This window comes from Sinocyclocheilus grahami, unplaced genomic scaffold, assembly GCF_001515645.1.
Source record: "Sinocyclocheilus grahami isolate Dianchi unplaced genomic scaffold, SAMN03320097.WGS_v1.1 scaffold5.1, whole genome shotgun sequence".
In the NCBI taxonomy this organism is placed as follows: domain Eukaryota; kingdom Metazoa; phylum Chordata; class Actinopteri; order Cypriniformes; family Cyprinidae; genus Sinocyclocheilus; species Sinocyclocheilus grahami.
Window position 1 is genome coordinate 99,888 of NW_015505184.1, and position 11,806 is coordinate 111,693.

The following is an 11,806-nucleotide window of genomic DNA, read 5'->3' on the forward strand; positions in this document are numbered from 1 at the left end:
GCCATTCCCTCTGGTGTGTCTTTTCTGTTGCATGGCCTTGTACTTACACTCTGAATTTAACTGACACAATGATCGGAAGTGTTTGCTTTTCTGCAGATCAACAAAAAATCACTATAAAATTAGAGCTCTTTTACAGAGAGAGATAACAACAATTCCTTACATAATACCTTATTGGAATAGCATTGTGATGCAATATACCTTGGGAGAAAGTATGGACCTTGCCTCATAGATATCTGCTTACTAATAAAGTAAAATAAATAACATTTAAGTTGATTTACAAATGTCACCCAGCTAAAGCATTTCTTGGGAAATATAAGTCAGACATTGAAGTGAGTTGCTGTTTTTGTCATTCTTCTGAAGAAGACTTCATTCATTTATTTTGGCAATGCTCCTACACAAAACATTTTTAAATGTTTTAATGTTTGTATTGTTTAAAAAAAAAAAAAGGCACGCTCAGTTTCTCCAGTCAAGTCGGTTCTAAAAAAAAAAAACATTAGCTGTACCAATGTAACTGCAAAGGCAAATAATTTACTCAAAATAGATGAGATAATAACTCAAATACAGATGAAATAAATGCACAGTGTAGTAAGTCCACTTCTTCAAGAAGTGCATACACAGTGTAATAAGAGAACTTCTATGCAACTTTTAATAATGTTGTCATCACTTCCAGTAAAACTTTCAGAAAATAAGGCAAATCTATGCTTTCTTTGGATTGTTTGACTATTCAAAAGAGAATACCGGAAAATATTACATAATTAATTTATGTTTCCTATTAAATAAATTTGACATTCCTAAACAAAAGTTTACTGGCTCTAATCCTCTCTTCTCCTTATTCAAAGTGGACTTAGATAAGTATGTGGAAACTATCCAAAGTTCCACAAAACAGTCTCTTTATATTCGTCCTTTGTATCTTCTTAAGATGCAATTTTATTACCTTGTTTTTTGTTGTTGTTACCCTGGCAACAGTTCTGGGTGTATATTCTTGTTTTGTTTTTTTATCTTGCATTTATTTATGATTTTAATTGTACTGCCTTAATGTTTTAATGTTTGTATTGTTTTAAAAAAAAAAGGCACGCTCAGTTTCTCCAGTCAAGTCGGTTCTAAAAAAAAAAAACATTAGCTGTACCAATGTAACTGCAAAGGCAAATAATTTACTCAAAATAGATGAGATAATAACTCAAATACAGATGAAATAAATGCACAGTGTAGTAAGTCCACTTCTTCAAGAAGTGCATACACAGTGTAATAAGAGAACTTCTATGCAACTTTTAATAATGTTGTCATCACTTCCAGTAAAACTTTCAGAAAATAAGGCAAATCCCTGAGGTGGGAAAAACACAGTAGCTTGAATGCCACATTTAGGAATGTCCTTCCTGTTGGTCCACTTGTCTGTTTCACCTCTTTTTCGAAGGATCACCCTTTGGCTGTCCGTTGAGTTTAATGATTCGTTCTACATCAACCACCATTTCATGAAGTCTTTCTATGTGTTCGTTGACATTCTCTTCCAACCACTCCTCTAAAGTGTCTGGGTAGAAGATTGCCTCCATACTTTGCCGGAAAGTCAACAAAAAGGAATCCCATTCATCCATCAATCTGACAAGAGGGGAAAAGGCAAAATATTTAAGATGCTATACAGTATATTCCCATTTATGAACCTCACAGCATAAACAAGCTTATCCAGAATTTCTAGTGTAAAATAATCTCCTACACTTGCAAACATACAGTGTTCGCACCAGTGTTATTTAAGCATCATTAATATACTATTATAGTTTTAATGAATATTTTGGAGTAGTTTTTAATTTCAGTCAAAGTTTTAGGAATGTTTTTGTCATTTTTATTAGATTTGTTTTTTTTTAAATATGTATTATTTTTCACGTTTAAATATGTATTATTTTTCACGTTTTAGTACTTCAACTTAATTGAAGTAGTACTTGAATTTAAATTAAACAAAATGAGAAATGTTGCCTTGGCAACAAAATTAATATGTGAAGCTTTTTTATATATTTTATTTTATTTCAGTTAACATTTTATTTCAAGTAACAAAATAGTTTTTGTTAATGGTTATAGTTTTAGTTAACAATAATTTTGACCAATACATTTCCATGAAATCTTTGTAAATTCTGATACAGACTAATACATTAATGAATATTTTAGACATTATTTATGAACATTTTCTGACAAATTCATTGAAAAGAACCATTTCAAAACAATTTACTATGGCTCACTATGACTGCGGGAACCCTGTATCCAAATAATAACCTAAATATGTATTATTTTTCACGTTTTAGTACTTCAACTTAATTGAAGTAGTACTTGAATTTAAATTAAACAAAATGAGAAATGTTGCCTTGGCAACAAAATGAATATGTGAAGCTTTTTTATATATTTTATTTTATTTCAGTTAACATTTTATTTCAAGTAACAAAATAGTTTTTGTTAATGGTTATAGTTTTAGTTAACAATAATTTTGACCAATACATTTCCATGAAATCTTTGTAAATTCTGATACAGACTAATACATTAATGAATATTTTAGACATTATTTATGAACATTTTCTGACAAATTCATTGAAAAGAACCATTTCAAAACAATTTACTATGGCTCACTATGACTGCGGGAACCCTGTATCCAAATAATAACCAAAATGTTTTATGAGAAATATAAAAAGACAATATGTTTGCTAATAAATGTTAATTGATATAAGAGTGCTAAAAAAAACTTACTTTTTCAGTTCATCTTTGAAAAATGCAAGATTTCGAGGGTTTGCAAAGTTGTGTTTGCGATGATATTTGCTGAATGATGCCCTGACATGGCTGCAAAACAAGCAACAAAATGTTCAAGACAAAGAATTTAGTTGCACTAAAAGAGAAAAAAGTACTGGCTTATGCTCTGTGTGAATGTCATTTGAGCTCGTGTTTATATGTAAGGTCATTCGGAAACAGAATCACTCACTAGCTTTGCATGATCTTTTTAAATGAACTCTCAAGGTTGTTGTTGATCTTCTGCACCATTTCATAAACATCTGAGCCAGGAAAGGATGCACCCTTACTGCAGTCAACAGTCAAGAGAACATCATTTACAAACATCACAATCTATTCAAACATATCTACATAATCATCTACAGTATATAAACAACTTCCTACCACTCATTTTTGCTCAGCTCAATCTGACACCCAAGGAAGCGCTGTACCTCACTTTGTGCCTTGGCATCAAATGAACCTAAAGCAAACAAAACACATGACAGCATGATACCTTTGCAATAGATCACATATGATTTTATTCTACTCATTTATAAAACAGCAAGTCACATACTCCAGAACCCCTCCAGAAAATAACACTCACCGTATTTCAGCGTCTGAAGACAGACAGCCAGAGAAGGGATGGCCACTGGGAGAAGCTCACACAGCACAGTGTGATGCTCATACCTTCAACACACAGTTTTTCATAAACTTCAATTATTACTAGAGAAATATGTTTTAATAATAGTGGTATGTTGTCATATATATTTACTTGCATTATCTTTGTGTAATATTTAAATTTGTTTGATGATCTGAAACATTAAAGTGTGTCAAACATGCAAAAAAATAAGAAATCAGGAAGGGGGCCAACACTTTTTCACACCACTGTATGTTTGTATGTATGTATCCTCATAAATCCTCGTATAAATTGCAAACACAGTAATGCTTTAGGTTTGGATGTTCCTAAAACCTTTACAGTTGGTATCAGGGCACTGCATGTTTGATGGCACAAAATATTTGAAGAAACTGTTCAGTAAAACCGCAGGCTTACCTCTGCCAGCCAGTCAGAGCAATGCCTCGGAATCTCACAGACTTGTACTGCGGCATGGATGTAATGACTTTCTGCCACTGTAGGTGGTTTTTTAAGTGGTGATTGATTGGAGTCCATTTCTGGTCAATTCCAGAGGCTCCTTTAAAAGCGCTAGCAAACCACACACCCTTAAATCCAGCCTGCTCATACTTATATATATAGCTACCTACAAACAAAGAGTAAATATGAAATTAGATTTGGTTTGACACACTATCATTCAAAAGTTGGGGTTGATTTTTTTAAATGTTTTTGAAAGAAGTGACTCTAAAATATAGTAAAAACTATAAAATATTATACATTTAAATTTTATTACCATTTAAAATAACTGCTATATATATATATATTAGTGCTGGGCGGTATGACCAAAAATTTATATCATGGTATTTTTCAAAATTGTACCGGTTTCACGGTACATGACGGTATTTTTTTTCATGCATGGTGTTAACCATATTTTCTACTGATTGAGAGAGGAAATACTGCAGTATATTGACTTAGAATGCCCTATTTTACGGTCATGATGAGTGAATATTGTCAAAAAAAATACCTAAATTTAGTGACTAAACACGACCCATTTTAATACATGTTAACCAGGAGTCACTCTCATTTATAATCAACATTATGATAAAAATCAACATGCATCTACACTAAAGAGCGGCTATGCGGTTGTTTTGGATATATTAATTTTCTGTCAGGACCACTATCGTCAAAGATGATTGACAATTAACATACAGTTTGGATTGGCGGTATGGTTCTGTTCTGGGCAAGAACTCCCTGCGCATCCATGTAGCCTAGCATGGATGATAGCAGGGAGAGCAGCAATAACCCCCCAGGGTAAACAGAACAGAACTAACATAAATGTACACATTTTAGAATTAGTCTGATTCAAGGAGAATCAGAAGGCCGAATCCCGACTGACAGAGGAGGAGCTGGGGATGGAAGAGGGTAATTGGTAGCTATTGAGCAATGCGAAAACTGCTGATACTACTGCGGGACCTTATATATGAATGCTTAGATAGGTGTCGTATTCCCATAGGTAGATGGGGATCAGCTGAGAGTCAGCTGATGCGAGCTTGACTAACCTTGACTGCCAGAACTAACGCTACGCTTGATTTTTGTCTCATGCAGCGCACCGCCTGAGTAACAAACAAAAAAAAAAAGTGCATGTGATATTAACAGACGAACTATGCTCATATTTATAATTCCAAACAATCAGTAAGAGACAGGTGCTAGGAAACGCTGTTTTGTATTCATTTATTGACGAATCGGCTGCAGTGCGGCCAACTGAATGCGCTGCTTCTCTGCCGCTCACTGCACAGAACAGACGTCGAGAGGTGACACTTCTCTGGGAAAGTCAGACCTCGCGTTCGCGGGACAGCACTGGCGAAATCTTCCAACTGAACCATAACTAAGGTTTATCCAAAAAAGTCGCTAGGTTTGTTAGTATGAATATTCTATGGAAAAAAGCCGCTAAAAGGGTCTGAAAGTTGCTAAATCTAGTGCTAAAGTCGCGCTCGTGTGTGTGTGTGTGTGTGTGAGACATGGGAGCTGATGGCAGGGGGCGGTGGATATTTGTGGAGGTCAGTCAATGTGGATATTGTGGATGAGTTCTTCTGTCATCACGTTCTATTAGTTCTACAGCTTCAGTTTCGGATCTTTCACTCTTAGTAACACATACAGCTGTTCCCCTCAACACAGTGCAACAGTGAAAAGGGACCCCTTTCAAACAGTGTCGCGTTCCGAACGTTGTTTAAGTGACATATTGCGGTATTTAAAAAATTCATATCATAACAAAAATAAACACCGGTATTCGGTATGAACCGGTATACCGCCCAGCACTAATATATATAATTTTATTTAAGATAAATTTTTTTCAGGATTCTTTGATTAATAGAAAGTTCAAAAGAACATCATTTATTGCCTTTTAACATTGTAAATGTGTTTCCTGTCACTATTAATTCATTTAATGGATCCCTGCTGAATAAAAGTATGAATTTATTTCAAATAAAAAAGAAATAAATAAAAATAAAAACTTACTAAACCCCAAACTTTCGAACCGTAGTGTCCACCTTACGGTGTACATAAGTGTACATATAATCGGTCATATTGATATATACATATCAATAAGTAGTGATATTTTTAAAATACTAATAATTAATTAAAAGTCAAATGCATTTAAAAAACATTTATTTCAAATAGTTTTAGAGATCATTTTTGAATATTTTCATTTTCAAGATTACAAAGAGAAAACTTTTTCCCTCTGAATAATGTGCACAGATGAATCAATATGTTCATATACTGTAAGAGCCAGAACAGGGCCTTACCAATCTCTTTCACATCCATGTTTGGGATGTACTTCCATATCATTGGCAATGCAAGGTCTTGCAAACCCGATTCTAAAAAGTAAACACCCACATCAGGACCAAAAAGCACTACTGTGTTATTAACATTGTTTTTTGAAAGCTTAAAAGGTGCATCAAGCAACATTTTCCATTGTAAAAGTCTCATCCTGCCATATTAATATACCTCTCATTTTATATTAGTATCCCGCCTATTTTCATACTTTAAAGAATAAATCATTTCACAAGGTCACAAATACACCTGTGAACAGGACATCGACAGTATAATGGCATCGGTCACCATCAACCACATCATTGGATGTCACTGTTAAGTCTAAAAATTACTATTAGAAGTCCTTTGTACTATCATAATATGCAAATACTGTACATTATAGTAAAAGTGAGTCTTACTGGTGACACCTGCTATTTGATAATGGCAAAATATGAACTTACTGGCTTGCAGACTCTCTCATTATACCTTTGATGGTGTCGGAGCTAACTTTCCTAAGCATGTCATCCCACAAGATCAGCTTGATTCCTCGCTTCAGTTTGGTCATAAATCTCCCAACTGCGGTCACATGATTGAGGAAAAGCTTTCCCATGTCTCCATTGTTGGCTTCCAACCAGCGCTTCGAATCTTCGCTTTCGCCCAGGCCATGTACCTGAATGTATTTTATCCACAGCAGATATGAGCTTGCATTTGAAAGGAATAGGTCACTCAAAAATGAAAACAATCTTATTGTGTCTTTGTTCTTTTCTTTTTTCCATGAAATACAGCTATTTTCCACTGACCTCATCAGCACCGATGTGGAACCACTTTGCTTCTGGGTGCTTCTTCATAACCTGCGTTAGCATGTCTTGAACAAGATCCATGCCTCCTTGGGTCAGAGAGTTTAGGCTATTGGGAAATGTTTCCACTTCTCTCAATTTGAGATACTTCTCGTGTTTTAAGACAAACTGAAATGCGAACAGAAAGACTGGTACTAGTGTACAAGTGTACAGTATGCTAATGAAGTCAAATCACAGTGCATCTACAGCATTTGAATGATTTTTGCCTCTACATCAACACAGCCTTAGTGAATGGTTGACTTAGATGTGCATGTTAAAAAATTTAAATGTTCCTTTAATGCTTTACTGAAGTATATAGTGAGCACATGTTTGAGATATCTACAGTTTTTGTGAGAGTTAGCTGCTTCTGAACTTGCCTCCATGTGTCCGAACACCTGCACCAGAGGAATCAGTTCAAGCTTGTGCCGTTTGGCCAGAGACTTAATTTCCTCTATATCTTCCGGACTTAACCAGAGACAATAAAGATAAGCAAGTTAAAATATGTCTAAAGAGAAACACATCATCTGCTTATGATCTCTGAATATATTATTGCAATAGTTCAACTAAAAATGAATTTTTTTAGCTTTGGTGGAATGGAAGATTCAGTGAATAATGTAACAGTGACTCACAATGTCAATCTGTTCGTCATGCAAAGTTACTGTATTTGGCTTCAGTAGACTTGGAATATATTGTAAAATGTGTATCATGTAAACGCGGTTCTATGGCATTTTTATTATGTTTTTTTGCTCCTTTTTGAAGCTTGACATATGTGGTAATGTTCTTCAGTAATTAAAATAAAACTGAAATAAAATCAAATGTAAATAGTAGATGAAAAACTTAAACTTAAAAAAAAAACTTCAATGAAAATTGGAAATGCTGTCTCAGCAACATTTAGCGGAAGTACTAAAATTACTAAAAATAAAACATTAATTAAAGCTAAATACAATTATTTAACATAAACAAAATGACAAAATCGATCAAATTAAAATTTAAACTCAAAATGTTAATAAACGTAAAATATTCGAGAAATTCGAGAATAATTATAATAATAATAAACTTTATTTTTATAACGCCTTTAAAAGTTGCATCTAAAAGTGCTTTACTAAAAAAAGCAAAAATACATTGAAATACAAATAAATCTAAATGAAAACATGCAACATAATTTAAGAATTACATAACATAAAATAAAAACAATTACATAATAATCACATAAAAGCTACTCTGAAAAGTAAGTTTTAAGAGAAGATTTAAAAACATATACCATTTACTAATATATATATATATATATATATATATATATATATATATATATATATATATTCGCACAAGTCATGAAAGTAGATAAAGAGAACCCAATCAAACAAATGAGGCAAAAATATAAGCTTTGTCATTTATTTATTGAGAAAAATGATCCAGTGTTACACATCTGTGAGTGGCAAAAGTATGTGAATCTCTAGGATTAACTGTTAATTTGAAGGCAAAATTAGAGTCCATCTGTTCAGAGGTGTTTTGAATCAATGAGATGACTATCAAGTGTCATTGCCTGCACTGTATTATTTAAAGAAAAGGGATCTATCATTCTGGTCATGTTTGTGGAAGTAAATCATGGCACAAACAAAGGAGATCTCTGACGACCTCAGAAAAAGAGTTGTTGTTGCTCATCAGGCTAGAAAAGGTTACAAACCCATATCTAAAGAGTTTGAACTCCGCAAATCCACAGTCAGATAAATTGTGTACAAATGGAGGAAATTCAAGACCACTACTACCCTCCCCAAGAGTGGTCCGCCCACAAAGATCACTCTAAAAGCAAGACATGTAATCGTCTGTGAGGTTGCAAAGGAACCCAGAGTAACTTCTAAGCAACTAAAGGTCTTACTCACATTGATGTTAATGTTCATGAGTCCACCATCAGGAGAACACTGAACAACCATGGTGTCCATGGCAGAGATGCAAGGAGAAAGCCACTGCTCTCCAAAAAGAACATTGCTGCCCGTCTGCAGTTTGCAAAGATCATGTGGACACGCCAGAGGGCTACTGGAGAAATGTTTTGTGGATGGATGAGACCAAAATACAACATCTTGGTTTAAATGAGAAGCGTTATATATGTAGAATAGAAAGCACTGCATTCCAGCATAAGAACCTTTTCCCATCTGTGAAACATGGTGGTGGTAGTATCATGGTTTGGGTCTGTTTCGAACGATGAATTCTGAATTATATCAGCAAATTCTACAGGAAAATGCCAGTGGCTCATGCAGCAAGACGACGACCCCAAGCACACAAATCATTATACCAATGAATGGTTAAAGAAGGACAAAGTTAATGTTTTGGAATGGCCAAGACAAAGTCCGGACCTTAATCTAATTGAAATGTTGTGGAAGGACCTGAAGCAAGCAGTTGATAGGAGGAAACCCACTAACATCACAGAGTTGATGCGTTCTGTACTGAGGAATGGGCTAAAATTCCTACAAGCCGTTGTGCAGGACTGATCGGCAGTTACAAGAAACGTTACCTGCAGTTATTGCTGCAAAAGGGGGTCACACCAGACACTGAAAGCAAAGATTCACATACTTTTGCTACTCACAGATATGTAACATGATAATTTTTCTCAATAAATAAATGACAAAGCATATATTTTTGTCTCATTTGTTTTATTGGCTTCTCTTTGTCAACTTTCAGGACTTGTGTGAAAATGATGTTTTGGGTCATATTTCTGCAGAAATATAGAAAATTATAAATATATTGGTGATTATTACTCACTGTCATTTTATGGAAAAGTGCTGCATAGAGCAAATATTCTTCAAAATATCACCTTTTGCGCTCCACAAAAATAACAGCATACAGGTTTAGAATGACATGAGGCAGAGTAAATGCTAGAATTTTCATTTTTGGGTGAACCGAGCCAAATTAAGTCAAGTTTAGTTAATCAGACGCTCAGAATCAGTCACTCACCTGTATGCAAAACTTGATTTGAGAATGCTGAGTTCCCCCTCATAAGGAAACATATCCTCATATTCCAGCAATATCCCATTAGCACCCAGAGATGACAGTAGAGGGAATATCTACAAAAGAACAAAGGCAAACTTTAAAAAGGATGCTATTAATACATTATACCACACGTTTAAAACACATCCTTGTTTGCACATATTGTTTCCTACCTGTTCAAGGTATTTGACTTTGGGTGCGGCACCTTTCAGATCAAAGTGCACGATTTTTAATGGATCTGTGGGTGAATCATCAGGAATGTCTGGTTCTGACTCCTCTTGGTTTGATTGGATCTTCTCTTTTTTCTCTGGCTGAGCCTCTGTGTTGTCTGTATGTTCTTTTTTGACAGGATCCTCCTGACTATGAACCAAATTCAGCTGTGGGATATGCTGGCTAGCCCAGAATTTACCATATTGTATGATTTGGTGGGTCTTGTGACTTGTGTCTTTGTTTGAGCTATAAATAGAAGGTAAATAAACGTCAATTACAGGCTTGTTTAAGTGAAGCATGGTTTGATGCACATGTACATGGAGACCCACGAGAACTGCAATCCTCACCTGGGGCTAAAGAAATATTTCACTATGGCAACAATCACCAAGCAACCGATGATCAACCTCATAAACTTTTGATTGCTCATGTTTGCTTTTCTGCAGGTGAATGGGATAAACCATAAAAATGAAGGCAGGTGTTGAACTCAGGTGACCTTCAAAACAAAATTTGCATTGAAAATCACAAAACATAATGAAAAACTCAGAAATCTTTACCTGTTTAAATGACCATGGAAAAGCCTCAATTTACAAACACATGCATTTAATAATAATAACAACAATAATACACTTTACAAATGCAAATGCATACGTGTTCTATTAAAAAAAATTGGAAATGCATCAAAAATCAAAGTAGATCAACAATTTAACTTACATTTAATATATTTTCTCACAATTAGGACTCTTTAGCATTAAAGGAGAAATGTTTTCTTACTCAAATAGAAGCCATTACGCTTTATAAATGAATGCAGGTTGCTATCACTTTAGTAAAACATCGAAATGCATACTTACTTTGTTAAAGACCATTGATCCTTCAGGTAAAATACTTTATGAAGCATATAAGCAGACTCAGAATTACTTCCGTGTGCAGTTTATTGATGCAAGTGCATTTGTGTGAATAACGCGGCAAGTTCAACTTGTTTAACGTGACGTACTTACAATAGCTTATTTGCATTTATAATTATCGATGACAGATGGTCAGCAGAGTCAGACATGTTTCTGCACTGCACTTGACCGAGCAAACACCGTAAGGTGAGCAGCGTGACAGTGACAGTAAGGGTGCGCGTCACATCGACGCTTTACGGCGCGTGTTGTTCAGTATAGCAAATACCGGGCAACCGTAACACCGCCTATAAATGCGCAATTAAATCATGCCAGTTGCTACAGCACAGCGTATGAATTACTTTTTGTAACAAATTAAATGTGGATAGCTGTCAAGACATAACATGTCAAGAAGTGACAGCGGAGTCCTGCTGTGTTACACGATATATTTAATCTCAAACAGCATTTTCTAATTCTTGTATAATAATTGTACATGCGGTTTTATATGTTTTCATAACCAAAGGACTACGTGTAACATCTTTACTCTTCTAGAAAAAAAACTAAAACTGCTGACTAGTTACAACATCTAAAAATGTATTTTACCAGTTATATTGTACATAGCAAGTCCAATGTCTAGACCGTAACACCGCCTATAAATGCGCAATTAAATCATGCCAGTTGCTACAGCACAGCGTATGAATTACTTTTTGTAACAAATTAAATGTGGATAGCTGTCAAGACAT

General features: G+C 34.7%; 1 protein-coding gene across 1 annotated transcript; it reads right to left on the reverse strand.

Annotated features, from left to right (window-relative positions):
- Positions 1–1,242: 1,242 nt before the first annotated feature.
- On the reverse strand, positions 1,243–11,270 carry LOC107583589 (hexosaminidase D-like). Its single transcript, XM_016269870.1, has 14 exons — positions 11,034–11,270; positions 10,533–10,678; positions 10,149–10,431; positions 9,943–10,052; positions 7,371–7,458; positions 6,958–7,122; positions 6,644–6,827; positions 6,151–6,222; positions 3,791–3,995; positions 3,344–3,426; positions 3,145–3,220; positions 2,954–3,049; positions 2,725–2,814; positions 1,243–1,593 (listed from the first exon to the last, which is right to left on the reverse strand). Exons 2-14 carry the CDS (start codon positions 10,610–10,612, stop codon positions 1,395–1,397), a joined length of 1,731 nt encoding a protein of 576 aa, XP_016125356.1. The 5' UTR covers positions 10,613–10,678; positions 11,034–11,270; the 3' UTR covers positions 1,243–1,394.
- Positions 11,271–11,806: the final 536 nt, after the last annotated feature.